We start from the raw sequence: 14,938 nt of genomic DNA on the forward strand, positions 1-14,938 counted from the left end.
AAAGCTAACGAATGAAGGGCGTCGGTCGCGCGAGGTGCGGCGATCGATGAGGAAATGGGACCGTGACCGTAAATACTGTAAATACCCGTTGAAGACTTGAAATGAAAAAATACATTAACGACTCGTGAACCTGGCCGGTTACTTATATATTTAAAGGCGTACGAGCTTTCATTTGCTTCGGGCTTGGTAGTTTTTTTGGAAATAATCATTTCGTTTTCACGTAGCGGCCATGCGGAGCGAAAGAACTAAAGAACGAGAAGTGGCTGCGTTGAATAGGGGATTCGAGCTACGGGGTTCTGTACGGTCAAACACAAAGGTTTGCGCGCTCGTGAAATCAGATGAAATTTGAGCGCGAACGAGCCGGGCGTAGGTACGTCTCGTTAATGGGCCAGGTTTTAGAAACGGTCAAACTGATCCGCAGGCGAGAGAGAATTTCCGCAACGATCACCCGTATCATTTATCGTCTGAAATTACTCGCGTATCCCTTAATTTATTCCGCACGTTTAAAGATGGAAATTTACGGCTTACAATCTATACGACTACTTCGCTAAAAAATTGTAATATATGTAAATACTCGGATATCTGGACCGGGTGGTTTTCAGAAATTTTTGAAAATCCGGTCGGGCCATCGGATTGCAGAGACGAGGCGCATCGGCAGGAGGTACAACAATGCGAAATCCGATAACCCTCGCGAACCTCCGTGACCGACCTTGGTAAAGTCCTCCTCCCCGATTCGAGCTCGTTCTCTTCCTTGGTTACTACTTACTAGTTACCGACTGACTGGTCCGCTGCTCCGTTCGAGGCAGGGCAGTCGTAACAATACCATAAATCATAATATTTAAATTTACAAAGGTTCAATAAATTAAAACCACGGCTGTACCCGACAGAGGCAAAGAGGCACGAACTCTCTCCCCTTTTCCCTCCCCTGCACACATCCACTTGCCTTATGCCGTGTTAAACTCGAACGATGTCTTTTTATTTTTCCATCTCATTTTACTCTTCTGTTTCTTCATCTCTCTCTCGGACGCAGCTTTGTGCCCCGTAGGCGTATCGGTCTGTGTGACCAAACGCCGAAAGTCAAGCCGACCTTACCGATGCCCGGTCTTTCTGCCCGCCCGCCCGCCCGCCAGTGTAAACAGTAGAATTCGACTTCTGCACCTTTGCTCGGTTCGCCAGAAGCGGCACGACGGCCAGGGTACCTCCGATTTCAGAGCAACGCTCGCCGAGACCGTCGCGGGGGTAACGAAGCCGCGTTATTTTTCACTTCGGTTTTTCACCATTTTTTATTTTATTTAATTTTTTTGTTTTTCTCCATTTGTCACCTCCGCTTTCTCGCACCTCTTCTTCGTATCTCGTCACCGTGCAGGGGTTCCTACGCCTCTCATCTCTATCAAGTTTTTCGCGACTTTTGTTGCCCGGCGTTCGTACCTCGCCCCTTACGCGATCATACACCACTTCCATTCGCATTCCGTGCAGTATCAACCGAAGTTTATTGAAATCGTCGAGGCTGAGGCGATAACCCAGTGAAATAACGCGTTATTACGAGTTACTTCTTATTCCCGTATACCCACACACACACATCTACCTTCCACCTATAACCCCGTGCTTATACCCACATGCTGCGCCCATTTCGCTCCGCGAAGAGCTATCCGGTCATCAAGATCCACCACCGTACCATTATACCCCTCTATCCGACGCCCTTGCCACCCCAAATGGTAAAACTACAATCGGTGTGTGGAATTCTTCGTTAATTTAGCGATGGAAACGGACGTGTGCGGCTAAGAACTTTGTCTAATTGTAAGTAACTCGAAGCTCGGCCACGTGCTAGGCACACGGTGCAACCCCTGCGTCGCGATACAACGATTGTCCAACGGCTTCGCTCCTCCCGGTGCCGCGGCACTATCTAGCCGTAGAATGTGAACAAACTAGTTCTATATATCTATATATATATATATACGTATAGGTATAAACGCGTAGGTATTGCCCTGCATGTCCGGTCATCGCAAGAAGCTTTACTTTATTCGATTGCCACCGGGCTCGACCGATGGACGGACGGACAGCTGCAAAGTACACGTTGAACCATTCCCGAGCAACCGATTAATATCATCCTACGAGATGCATAGCCTACCGGGATAACTGAACTGTGAATCTGAATACAAAATAAGTTTCGGATCTTCGGCTGAGAGCTTTCTTAGTATCCGTAACTACGCGCGTCTATCTCTATACTTAATATGTGTATACACGCTACACGTCGTTGAATGATTGTGCACAGGTATCGCGATGCGTCGCCTATGAGCTCTTACCGGTTAACGGCTGAAAATTCTTTTGCGATTATATTCGTGTACGTGTGTACGCGTCACTCCCTAGGCCAGATGGAATAACAGGGAATGGCACGTTGTCACCGTGAGAAATGACGAGCGTCTCCGTTTCCTTCCTCAGCACTAGTTTACACATTAAGAATACACCGGTATTATAAGCGTACGCGTTATATGCAAGGTCCGTGCAACAACGTGCGACGAATGAAAAAAACTTTCTTCGCGATACTCCGCCGTTTCCGATGCGGTACCTACGTTCGTACGTGAGCAAGCGACCGACCGAAGGTTTGTCCTACGTGTGGTCACAGCACGGGGCTAATCACAGATGAATTTGTCATACCCTACACCGAGGCGTGCCTTGCGAGAAATCGCCTGCATAAGATCTCGCGACTTGGGAACTCTTGTCTCGCTATACCCGAAGCGAATCGCGCGGAAGGGCATGCCCGACAACTTTTGTTATCCCGGTATTTCTACAGTTTGAAGACTTCATACACCACTGCGAGCGAGTCTTGCGGCGATGCGCGCTGTACGGTGGAACATGGGTTGTTCAGTTCCTCCCCCCCCCCGATCATTCGCCGTTGTTGGCACCAAATTGCCGGGATGTTTCACGCCGTGTCGATTTAGAAATATGAAAATAGATGATTTGTTTATCCCATCGATCGAACCGGCTATAAAAAGCGCTCCTGGCATATTTGATGCGCGCAGGTAGCGGACGTTGGGGAAGTACGGTACAGAAAGGAATCAGGTGGCGCCAGCGTGTGAACCGAGAAATTTCCCCGTTGCCAAACGATTCGGAAGAAGCAGATGCGGCTCACGCCCCGATGAACGATCGACCGTTCCGTTCCTTTCGTCGTGTAATTAAAATGCTACCCCGACGACTATATACAGCGATATCGGAGTTAATATTTCAAACGAGAATCGGTATACATAAAATGATATACACATGCCTAGGCGAACGACAATCTTGCCGATCAACTTCTGCAACGGACGCGGTGACTGACTCGGTCGGAGCTCGTTTACTTAATTGAAGAGCAGCTCGGCCTTAAGAACGACGGAACGAATGAAGGAACGGACAAAGTCGATAAGGGACATTATCCTGTTCCCTCGCCAGCAATACCGGAGTTGGAACTCGCGACTCGCGCTCCATGATAGACTAGGAATTTGCGCAGAGACACTACCACGTGCCGAGGATGCCGCGGAGTCATTATTTATTCGATTTATTGCAATGGTAGTCGTCATCAGTTGCACGTTGGCTCTACTCATCGATCAGATATTGATGTCTTCCGCATGCGCAAGGTGCCTCGACCGCTGCTACGCTACGCCGCGTTCGTGTACCGGCCCGAGCGTCCATATATCTATATATGAATTGAAATCTCCTGCATAGGCAATTAACCTTATAGATTCACACGCGGGATATACCGCACGGAATACCTCGACATGGTATACGGTGTGTTATGAAATTGAATAAGTCACTTGAGGCCGGTTGCAGATCGGATAGATCTCTCCTTGAAAATTCTTGTGGACGAGGGAGATATTTTTGTTATGGTATAGCAATATAATAATAAGAACGAAACGCGGTGAATATAAAGATTTTGGCTCGAAAACAAAAATAAATAAATAAAATTTTTTTTTTTAAATTCCTCGTTATTTAATACCAACCCGCTAGCCGTACCCTATTAATTTTCCAAAATATGTAGATGCAGTGCCACTAACGGACGCGAGCCGTAAAGTACGTACTTAAGTTAGGCAACGGACAGCACTTTGTCAACTTTCTATGGGAACTTATAACAACTCCCCGCTGTGATCCAACTCCATGAGTATGGACATGGTCCGCGCCACGCCAAGCGGTACCTGCCGTCTCCTTCTTTATTTCTCTTCTTCCGAGAGGATTGCCTTCGTTTCTCCATCTTCCTCGTTCCCCGGGTCCCTCCCGATCTCCCACTCGGTTGCTTGCCTCCACCCGTTCCTTCGGCCTCTCGTTCTCGCGGTTCTCGCCTCCTCGCGCGTGAGTCCCCGTCTCTCTCTTTCTCTCGGTCTGTCTATCGTTGTTAGGCAAGGCACTAACTCATTCTGGATTATGACCATACATACATACCTGTACGATCGCGCTCTATCCCGCGACCACTATGCTCGAGCCGAGCACCGATACACCGATATCGTATACACACACACACACACACATATCTAGCGAGGCATCCGCGCGATATACCTGGTGTCCGAAAAGGGAGAAAAAAATTCGACAAGTTCTTACACACGACATCATATAACGTGTCTGGAATGAAGGTATAAACTGAGGGACATATTTTAGGTCTTTTACGACGATGAGATTCTCAGCTGGCGCGCGATAGTCAAAGGGAAACAATTATAATTGCAACGGAGATCATTACTGAAATATCAACTTCTGTTTCCTACCACCACCGCATGTAATCAACGAAATTGTTATTTTTTTTTATTATTTCGTATACCTCACCCTAATCTCTTGATTTCAGGTTCTCCTCCGCTCACCGGCTCTGGGATCGTCAAGGTTGTAGTTCTCGACGTAAACGATCACAGCCCCGAATTCGCCAGACAAGGATACCAAGCTTCTGTAACCGAAAACTTACCAGCCGGAGCCTGGGTCGCCAAACCGTCAGCGACTGACAAAGACGAAGGCCCCAATGCTCGGATTCGGTGAGTTAACAAGACCATTCGTTCACTCGTGTTTACGAATCCGCGCGCCACCCCCGCAACTCTCAATAAACGCCGTTGTTTTCGATATACCAGGTACAGTCTGTTGGGTGAGAAGGCCGAACGATTCGCCGTGGATCCGGAAACCGGCGAAGTAACTACCTTGGAACGGCTTGACCGAGAACAGACCCCCGTTTATCATTTGACACTGGTTGCCCAAGATTCGAGTCCCACAGAGCCGAGGGCTGCTGCGGTTAATCTGACGATTCTGGTCAAAGATCTGAATGACAATGCCCCGAGATTTTCCAGTCCGAGGTACACCGCGTACGTTCCCGACGCCACCAAACCGGGTGACTTCGTTTTCGGAGCGAAAGCGGTAGATGACGACGAAGGTGAAAATTCCCGGATAGTCTACAAACTGCAAGGCGAAGATTTGGGACGTTTCAACATCGACCCTCACAGCGGTGTTATCAAAGCAACGCAAGAATTAGCCGGTGGCGAAACGACCTACCAGCTTCAAATTCAAGCGACCGATTGTGGAGTGGAACCAAAATCTGTTACCGCGGACCTCGTCATTCATCTGTGGGGAAAGCAACTGTTTCCCAGTTTCAGATCAACGGTCAACACCCGATTCACTTTACCGGAAGACGTGCCCGAAGGAAGAGTCATCGTAAGACTCAGCGCATCCACTCCGAAAATTGGAACAGCTAGCAATTTGATATTCGGAATGGCTGGTGGGAACGTTGGAGATGCACTCAGAATCGAACCACACACCGGAGAGGTATGATTGCGAATAACGGAAAATGTTTTTCCGCTCCATAAATAATTGCAAAAGATTATCTGGAATATTAATCGCAAACTTGATGCAGGTTTTAGTTGCTTCTGGCTTCGATTACGAAACGGCCCCTCACTACGAGGCTTGGGTGGAAGTCAGAGATTCGGATACACCGGCCCTTCGCAGCGTTGTTCAACTTCTCGTGAATGTTACCGATGCTAACGACAATGCCCCGCTCATGGAAGTAGCTATCTACAACGCCACCGTCCTCGAGGAAGAGTATCCACCTTTGTTTGTGACGAAAATTTCTGCCAGAGACGCTGACTCCGGTGAAAATGGCCAAGTCACCTATCACCTTGTCGATGACTTCGAGGAATCTTTTGTCATCGATGAAAACAGTGGAGAAATTTATACAAACGCAAAATTGGATCGAGAAGAGGTATGAAAAAAACTAGATTCAAACACATCCGTCTGTTTGCAAAGGATTTTCGTAATTTAATTTTTTGATCAGATCCCTTCGTACGAGTTGATCGTCGAGGCTCGAGATCAGGGTGAACCACAACTGACGGGATCGGCAACGGTACTGGTTACTCTACTCGATAAGAATGACAACCCTCCGATTTTCACCCGTTTGTTCAGCGTGAACGTGACAGAGAACGCGGATCTCGGGTCATTTGTGATACGGGTCACTAGTTCTGACCAGGATATTGGTCAGAATGCGAATGCCACGTACAGTTTCACAGATAATCCGGGAGGGAAGTTTTCCATTGACGCACTAAGCGGAAACGTAACAGTTGCTGGACATCTCGACCGAGAAGAACAGGATGAATATCTTTTGAAGGTAAGAATTTTTCTCTCGAAACATGTTATTCACGTTTTAAGCCGTGCTTGAAACGGTTGTACAAAAGTGCCGACGATTTCTGAATTACAGGTGGTTGCTGTGGATGGTGCATGGCGCCAGGAGACATCCCTAACAATAACGATACAGGACCAAAACGATAATGCTCCGGAATTTGACGAAGAATCCTACTATTTCCATTTTCCGGAATTGCAGCATCGGGTGGCACATGTTGGCCAAGCGGTGGCAACCGATCATGACAAGCAAGGTCCCAACTCCGTAATATCGTATAGCCTACTGCAACCTTCCGATCTATTCACAGTAGACCCTGCCACGGGAGATATATTCAGTAAAAGAACGCTGAAGTACAAACACACACAGCAGGAATCGTCGCCCGAGAACTTTTATTCATTAACAGTCGTTGCTACCGATAATGGAAAACCACCTATGTCATCAAAAGTTGTTATATCAGTGAGTGTCGTCGACGCAAACAACAATGCACCCAAATTTGAACAACGGTCGTATCTGTCACCTGTGCCGGAGGGATATCCAGTCGGCAAAAGGGTGGTTATGCTCGAGGCTAAAGACGAGGCTGATTTCGGAGTGAACGCTGAAATCGAATATATATTGATCAATGGGAACGGTAGCACATATTTCACCGTTAACCAGGCGAGCGGATGGGTCGTAGTTAGTAAATCTTTAGCGAATTTGTCGGTTGGAACGACATTCATCCTTAATGTTAAGGCGGTGGATAAGGGAGTTCCGCCCCAAAAAGATGAAGTCACATTGACCCTTGTAATAACCGGGGAAAATCGTCACCCTCCAACTTTCACCGCGCTTAGTTATCAAGTGATTGTGCCAGAAAACGAACCAATAAACTCTACGATTCTAACTGTGAGTGCCGCGGATGGAGACGATGGTCCAAATGGCTTGGTGCGCTACAAAATATCTGCTGGGAACGAACGCAAGGAGTTTTCTGTTCATTCAATTACAGGCGCAGTCACCATCCTGGAACCGTTAGATTACGATACGGTGCAAGAATATCGTCTTAATATCACAGCTACGGATTTAGGCTTCGAACCAAAACAGGCTACGGCTACGCTGACTGTGACTCTGACCGACATCAACGACAATCCACCAGTCTTCAATCAAACTTCTTACGAAGCATATTTACCTGAAAATTCACCGCCCCATACTCTTGTTCATAAAGTCACAGCGACCGATATAGACTCGCCGAAGTATGCAATCATCCAGTACAGAATTCTTGGTGGGAGTGGCAAGGAACATTTTGAAATTCAGCAAGATTCTGGTGTCATTTTGTCCAAGATAAGTTTTGATTACGAAGAAGCTAATGAATATTCGTTGGATATCGTTGCTGCCAATCCAGACTCGAATCCCCAGATGGTTGGCTTTACTACAGTTGTTGTGCATATCACGGGTGTGAATGAATTTTATCCAAAGTTTATTCAGCCAGTATTTCACATGGATGTTTCGGAGAGTGCGGAAGTTGGGACATCTGTAGGATTGGTACAAGCTACTGATCAGGACTCTGGAGAAGACGGACGAGTCTATTATCTTTTCGTTGGTTCTTCGAATGATCGTGGGTTCAGTATTGGTCCCGAAACCGGTATTATCAGTGTCTCGAGGCGACTAGACCGCGAAACACAGAACAGGGTTGTATTGGCAGTAATGGCCAAAAATGCGGGTGGAATACGTGGAAATGACACGGACGAAGGACAAGTTATCATCTCGATTCAAGACGGTAATGATCCGCCCGAGTTTCTTCAAAATCTCTACGAAGCCAGCTCTTCTGAAGGTGCTGCACTGGGAACACGGATTCTGACTGTACGAGCTGTGGACAAAGATGTGCGCCCCCAAAATAATCAATTCTCTTATTCTATAATCGGGGGAAACATTGGCCAAGTCTTCAAAGTCGATCCACAGACTGGTGACATCGAAACTGCGAAACTGTTGGACCGAGAAACAGTACCGAATTACGAACTGATTGTTGGAGCTATTGATACGGGTTCACCGCCGCAGACTGGCACAGCAACGGTAAACATAGAACTCTTGGATGTGAACGACAATGGGCCGATTTTCGATCCTCCAGAAGTAACAGGATACATTAGCGAAAATGAACCCGCTGGAACCAGTATCATGACTCTGAGTGCCATGGATCCAGACTTGCCGCCGAACGGAGCACCATTCTCATACAGACTAGTCGGTGGTAAGCAGAAAGATTTGGTTCAGTTGGACAAACATTCTGGTGTACTGAAGACGACCAGAAGTCTGGATAGGGAGCTCACACCTCAATTAGATCTGGTGGTAAGTCCAAATTTAGTCTGTTTATTGAAATATCGAGGAATGAACAGAGAAGTCAGTAGCCTGCATTTTAAATTCCATGAAACAGGTTGACGTAGAAGATTCTGGATTTCCACGAATGCATAATGAGCATACGATAACGGTAATCGTTTTGGATCAAAACGACAGCCCATCTACTCCACGTTCCGTTCATGTAATGGTCCATTCGTTCAATGGTCAGGCTCCTTTAGGAAAAATTGCCAATGTTCATCCAAATGATCCAGACACTACTGGTGATTATACATGCAAGATATTGCATGGTGCCAACTCTGGTGTTCTCAGTATTCCAACAGGATGTGATCTGCACACCAACAAAATTACACCAGGTGAGTTGTGTGTAATTAATAGCTGATCAGAAGGCTCTCATTTGTGGTGTTTAGCGATAACATGATAAAAATCACGATGATTCGCAGGTTTGGGATATTCTTTAAGCGTCTCTGGTAACGACGGTAGACATCCCGATGTGCTATCAAAGGTGACGGTTGAATTCCTGACTTTCACAAATGTAACAGTGGAGAATACTGTGACTTTGCGTATTGCACGAGTCAGCGCTATGAAATTCCTGGCCCAATATTATCGGGCTCTGGTAGATTTACTGCAGACTGAGATGGACGTTGGGGATACGCTGACGATCTACAGTATCGTGGAAAATAATTCCGATTTAGATATTTCCTTAGCCATCAAATCACCACAGGGTAAGTCTCTAATTACAATAAATCGGATGAGGTGTGTGCCCAAGTCAGGATGGAATCACACTCAATAAACCCTTCGTTTGCAGGATACCATTCAAAATCTGAAGTGATAGAGCTGCTATCTCGGAAACGGGATGAAATACGAACTCTTCTCCAAGAAGCAATGATCACCGTTGGTTATTCACCTTGCGAGCAAATGGCATGTGAAAATGGAGGCGCTTGCAGTGATCAATTAGTCGTCTACGAAGATACTAGAATGACCGATAGCCAAACTCTGATCCTGACATCCCCAAAAGTTCAGCATGAAATGATTTGTAGATGTCCTGATGGATTCACTGGCGACAGATGTGAGCGACGACAAGATCCATGTTCACCGAACCCGTGCTTACTGGTAAATATCTTCATTCAAAATACATCTCGTATCACACAAGAAGAGTATTATCCTTATTACGGAATCACACTACTTTTTATCGTTCTTCTAATAGGGTGGACAATGTCGCCGCCTTGGTTACGACTTTCATTGCACCTGTTCTCTGGGTCGAGAGGGTAAATTGTGTGAACTTGAACGGGGTGATGCTTGTGCGAGTAATCCTTGCAGAAACGGTGGATCGTGTAGAGAAAGTCCGGATGGCTCCAGTTTCTTTTGTCTCTGCCGAGCAGGGTATAGAGGAAATCACTGTGAGGCCGTCACTGATTCATGTAGACCGAATCCTTGCCTGCATGGAGGTCTCTGCGTTGGACAGAAGCCTGGGTAAGATTTTTAACTGAATTTCTTCCGCAGATCAGTGCTCACTTCGCAGAATATGTTGTACTAGCTCCTCAGTCCCGGACAATAACTCATGTATATAATTTCTAGATACCGATGCAGTTGTCCAGAGGGACGTTACGGTCGCCATTGTGAGCGTTCAAGTTTTGGTTTTGAAGAACTGTCGTACATGGCATTTCCAACATTGGATGCTAATACGAATGACATCACTATTGTATTCGCAACAACAAAACCCAACGCGCTGCTTTTATACAACTATGGTCCGCAAACCGGTGGGCGTTCTGATTTTGTAGCATTGGAATTGGTAAATGGAAGAGCCGTGTTCTCGTATGGTGGAGCCAGAAGTGCCATTACATCGGTCACAATCAGGGCAGGTGAACCATTAGCGGACGGCGAATGGCGAAAAGTCACAGCTACCAGGAATGGAAGAGTTGTTTCGTTGAGCGTTTCGAATTGCAGAGAACATGGTGACTTGTGCGAAGATTGCAGACCTGGAGACGTTACTTGCTATGCCGATGATATCGGCCCTACTGGGTTGGTTTGCCAATAAATCAAATTCTTTGATTGCTCAACTTCTTACAGAATTTAGGAATAATAATATCTGTAAATGTCTTCTTTCAGAACTTTGAACTTTCACAACAATCCACTTATGCTGGGTGGGTTAGCAAACGCTGACCCCGTCCTAGAACGGCCGGGTCAAGTGCATTCAGATGACCTCGTTGGCTGTGTTCATTCAGTTTCCATCAATGGAAGAGCTTTGAATCTTACCAATCCCACATCATCACGAGGGGTGAAGGCAACTTGTGGAAGGTCTGAACGAAGCCCCTGTGCTAGGGGTAAAGACGACTTTTCAGCGTGTGGTCTCAATGGAAAATGTTATGACAAGTGGCATCAAGCAGTCTGTCAATGTGACAAATTTACTGCACCGAATTGCCTGGGTGCTCTTGAGCCTGTTAACTTGAGCGATGGCGGATACATCGAATTCAAGGTGAAAAAACATGAATAAGCTGATTGAAATCTAAGTTCGAGAATTTTTCGTATTGAGTAAAGCATATTGTGTGATGTCCCGAATACGTACTAACAGTTCACAAATATCCAGGTCTCGGAAAAGCACAAAAGAATGCAGCTTTTGGAATATCTGTATGGAGGATCGACATTGTGGCATAGAAATCGGGTGACTAGGGAAACAAATGAAGAGAGTAGTCTATTAACTATGACTCCAGCCCCTCCTAAGACAATCGGATTGATGTTTCGAACTGTGCGGGCAGATGGAATTCTAATTTATGCCGCTACCAACAAACATTTTACAGCTATTGAGGTAGACTGCCATATCTGATGCATAAGTTTTACGATGTTATATAAAATTGCTTCAGTTTAGACTGGAATTAGCCTGCTTGTTTTGAAAATTAAATACCTCATATTAAAGAGATAATGTAATAACATCAACTTGTTATCTCTATTGCAGCTACGCAGAGGACAATTGACTTATTCATCGCTGTTGGGCTCTCCAGTAAACATGACAGGTTCGATTGAAGGTGGCTTGGCTGATGGACGTTGGCATAATTTAACTCTACATGCTTACTCGCGTGGTCTTAGACTGCTAATTGATGGGGTTTTGACCGGTGATGAACTGGATTCAGCTGGCGTTCATGACTTCTTGGACCCATATCTATCTGTTCTGTCCATTGGTGGAGTACAGCAAGACCTTTACTATGCTCATGATTCGGTTCCAAAAAGCTTTGAAGGATGCCTAGCAAACTTTTCGATAAACAACGAAATACAACCTTTCAATGGGTCTGGGTCCGTTTTCAAAGACGTTATTTATCATGGAAAAGTAGGCCTGAGTTGCCGGGGTCCTATAGGAATAAGTGCAGCAGCGGCACCAGACCCATTGAGCATTGGCATCACACTGGTCATCGTGTTTTTCGTTATCTTATTAGTTGCCATATTGGTCAGCTTTGTGGTTTTCAGACTACGACGGCAAAGTAAAGAAAAAACAGCTCCTTCTGGAGTGAACAAGAGCAATAATACCATCATGGCAGGCAATGCTTTAGTAGGACCTGGGAGTGACAGCATGATGTCCAGACACGAAAATACTTATATATCAGACACATCTGATCTACGTGGAGTTGGACACATGGGTCCAGAACTTATTTCCAAGAAATACAAAGAACGTGAGATAAACACATCAGAACATAGGTCACAGAGACCAGATATCATTGAAAGAGAGGTGACAAAATCACCTCCAATTCGAGATGAACATCCTCCGCTACCACCACCAACACAAAGCTCATTACACTCCCATGAGCATAATCCAGAACCAGAAATGCCTGAACATTACGATCTTGAAAATGCTAGTTCCATCGCGCCTAGTGATATTGATATAGTTTATCACTACAAAGGATATCGTGATGGAATGCGTAAATACAAGGCGACTCCACCACCAATCGGCAGCTACGCCAATCATCATAAACATACAGGACAACAACACAGACACACGGGGCCTTTTCCACCAAGGGCAATGCCACCACCAGCTGTTGGTCAGCCTCCTGGACCAGCCCCAAAATTACTACAGAGCACTCCACTGGCCAGGTTATCACCAAGTAGTGAACTGTCTGCGCAACAGCCAAGAATACTCACGCTACATGATATTAGTGGCAAACCCTTACAGAGTGCTTTACTAGCAACAACCTCTTCGTCTGGTGGAGTTGGAAAGGATGCCTTGAACTCAAACAGTGAAAGGAGTCTGAATTCTCCAATAATGAGTCAATTATCAGGCTCAACTGCGAGTCGAAAGGCTCCCCAGTCGAATAATGAAAATGTCAATAATGTTTCGTCAGGCCCTATGGGGTTAACGGCCGAAGAAATTGAGAGATTAAACTCAAGACCACGGACTTCAAGTTTAGTATCTACCTTGGATGCGGTCAGCTCATCGAGTGAAGCAAGAGGTCCCCCAACTCATGGTCCCTTACATCTTCATAGACGACATACACCCCCACCAGAGAGATTAGAAAGACGAAACTCCTCAACCACAGATGAAAGTGGAAATGATAGTTTTACCTGTTCTGAAATAGAATACGACAATAACTCATTAGTTGGAGATAAAAGATCAGACAATTTATTCAGTAAACCTGACAACGAAGAAGTTCCACCAAGACCCGCAGAATCCTCACAATCTTCGAAGCCTCCCCTCCCACCCAATGTAAATTACGATGGCTTTGATAGTTCATTCAGAGGCTCCCTAAGTACATTAGTAGCTTCAGACGACGATCTCTCAACACACATGGGAGGGTTGTACAGGCCAACAAATAACGGCTCACCATCAGCTAACACAGCTTTAAGCTGGGATTATTTGTTAAACTGGGGTCCAAACTTTGAAAGTTTAGTTGGCGTTTTTATAGACATTGCTGAATTGCCGGATAGTGCCAGTCGGGTACCTAGCACACTCAGATTGCCAGCTAGTATACCCAAACCTTCTGAAGAGTATGTCTAAAGTGACATTTCAAATAATAGAATAAACTAATGTAGTTGGACGAAAATAACTTTTGTCCTAAAGTGGATTAACTATAACATTGTGGATAATTAAGATTACAAAACGAAGAAAAACAGTCATTATTTGAACGTAAAACAATGTATAGGACAGTTGGGAATCTGATAAAAACAGAAGACTGTTCCAGAAAATGGAGTAAAAACATGTTGTAATTAATCCAATGTCACAGTGATAATTAATGGTGCACCATATATCTGTAAACTTACATTCGAAATACCAATCACAGTGATAAGATACCGTGATGCTGAACATCTTGCCATACAATGTTCTATAGGACTCTCTAAGAGAAGATATTTAAATATATTAGTTTCGAAACAAAGTAGCTTGTTAATCATAGTTCATGATTTTCATCACCTTGTATCAGGGTGTATGATTTTTAGAAACGTATTTAAAATCAATTACAAATTGATCAATTGAACAAAGCTGTTGAAGGAAATGTATGAATGGTTTTGTTCTATGTTTGAAAAATTCAAAGTTTCTGACGATTAATTCTAGAGCTAATTTAGGAATAAATGTCATCATTTTAAAATTCAAAGCTGACAAATGTTATCGGCCTCAATATTCGTCTTGATGACTCAAAGTTGTGTAATAATACTATTGTGAACAAAATACTCGCCATTGAGAAAGCGGCGAATTCTCATATTCCTTACAAAAATCTGGAAACTGCCATTGTTGCAATCCTAGCCATAACAGCGCTCTTGCACAACAATAACGAAAAATATTTTGTTCAAACTGCCAGACTGATTTTATATATTTTATGTAATATAGCTATGACGAAATAATTTTCAACAATGTTTCAATGAATGTAAATTATGATACTTGTTTTGTAAATATAGTATGAGTGGGATTGTGTTCTGTAAAAATATTGAGTGAATGTATAAAAATCGATGAATGGTATCTGCGACATTTGTAATAAATATTAAATTTATTACCTGAACGTGTTCATGAATTCCTTCCTACAGTAATGACAAAAA

The 14,938-nt window shown here is 44.8% G+C and overlaps 1 protein-coding gene across 1 annotated transcript in view; it reads left to right on the top strand.

Annotated features, from left to right (window-relative positions):
* Nucleotides 1–14,895, top strand: part of LOC105693973 (cadherin-related tumor suppressor) — an 88,763-nt gene extending 73,868 nt beyond the window's left edge. The window contains exons 8-20 of the mRNA XM_048650378.1: nucleotides 4,805–4,985; nucleotides 5,079–5,763; nucleotides 5,852–6,196; nucleotides 6,269–6,598; nucleotides 6,689–8,920; nucleotides 9,006–9,282; nucleotides 9,370–9,651; nucleotides 9,735–10,039; nucleotides 10,134–10,399; nucleotides 10,505–10,948; nucleotides 11,036–11,402; nucleotides 11,514–11,732; nucleotides 11,880–14,895. Coding sequence (XP_048506335.1) covers nucleotides 4,805–4,985; nucleotides 5,079–5,763; nucleotides 5,852–6,196; nucleotides 6,269–6,598; nucleotides 6,689–8,920; nucleotides 9,006–9,282; nucleotides 9,370–9,651; nucleotides 9,735–10,039; nucleotides 10,134–10,399; nucleotides 10,505–10,948; nucleotides 11,036–11,402; nucleotides 11,514–11,732; nucleotides 11,880–13,907 — 7,961 coding nt within the window. The 3' untranslated portion in view covers nucleotides 13,908–14,895. The remainder of the gene's footprint in view (nucleotides 1–4,804; nucleotides 4,986–5,078; nucleotides 5,764–5,851; nucleotides 6,197–6,268; nucleotides 6,599–6,688; nucleotides 8,921–9,005; nucleotides 9,283–9,369; nucleotides 9,652–9,734; nucleotides 10,040–10,133; nucleotides 10,400–10,504; nucleotides 10,949–11,035; nucleotides 11,403–11,513; nucleotides 11,733–11,879) is intronic.
* The last annotated feature ends 43 nt before the right edge of the window (nucleotides 14,896–14,938 follow it).

Source organism: Athalia rosae, chromosome 2 (genome assembly GCF_917208135.1).
Source record: "Athalia rosae chromosome 2, iyAthRosa1.1, whole genome shotgun sequence".
In the NCBI taxonomy this organism is placed as follows: Eukaryota; Metazoa; Arthropoda; class Insecta; order Hymenoptera; family Athaliidae; genus Athalia; species Athalia rosae.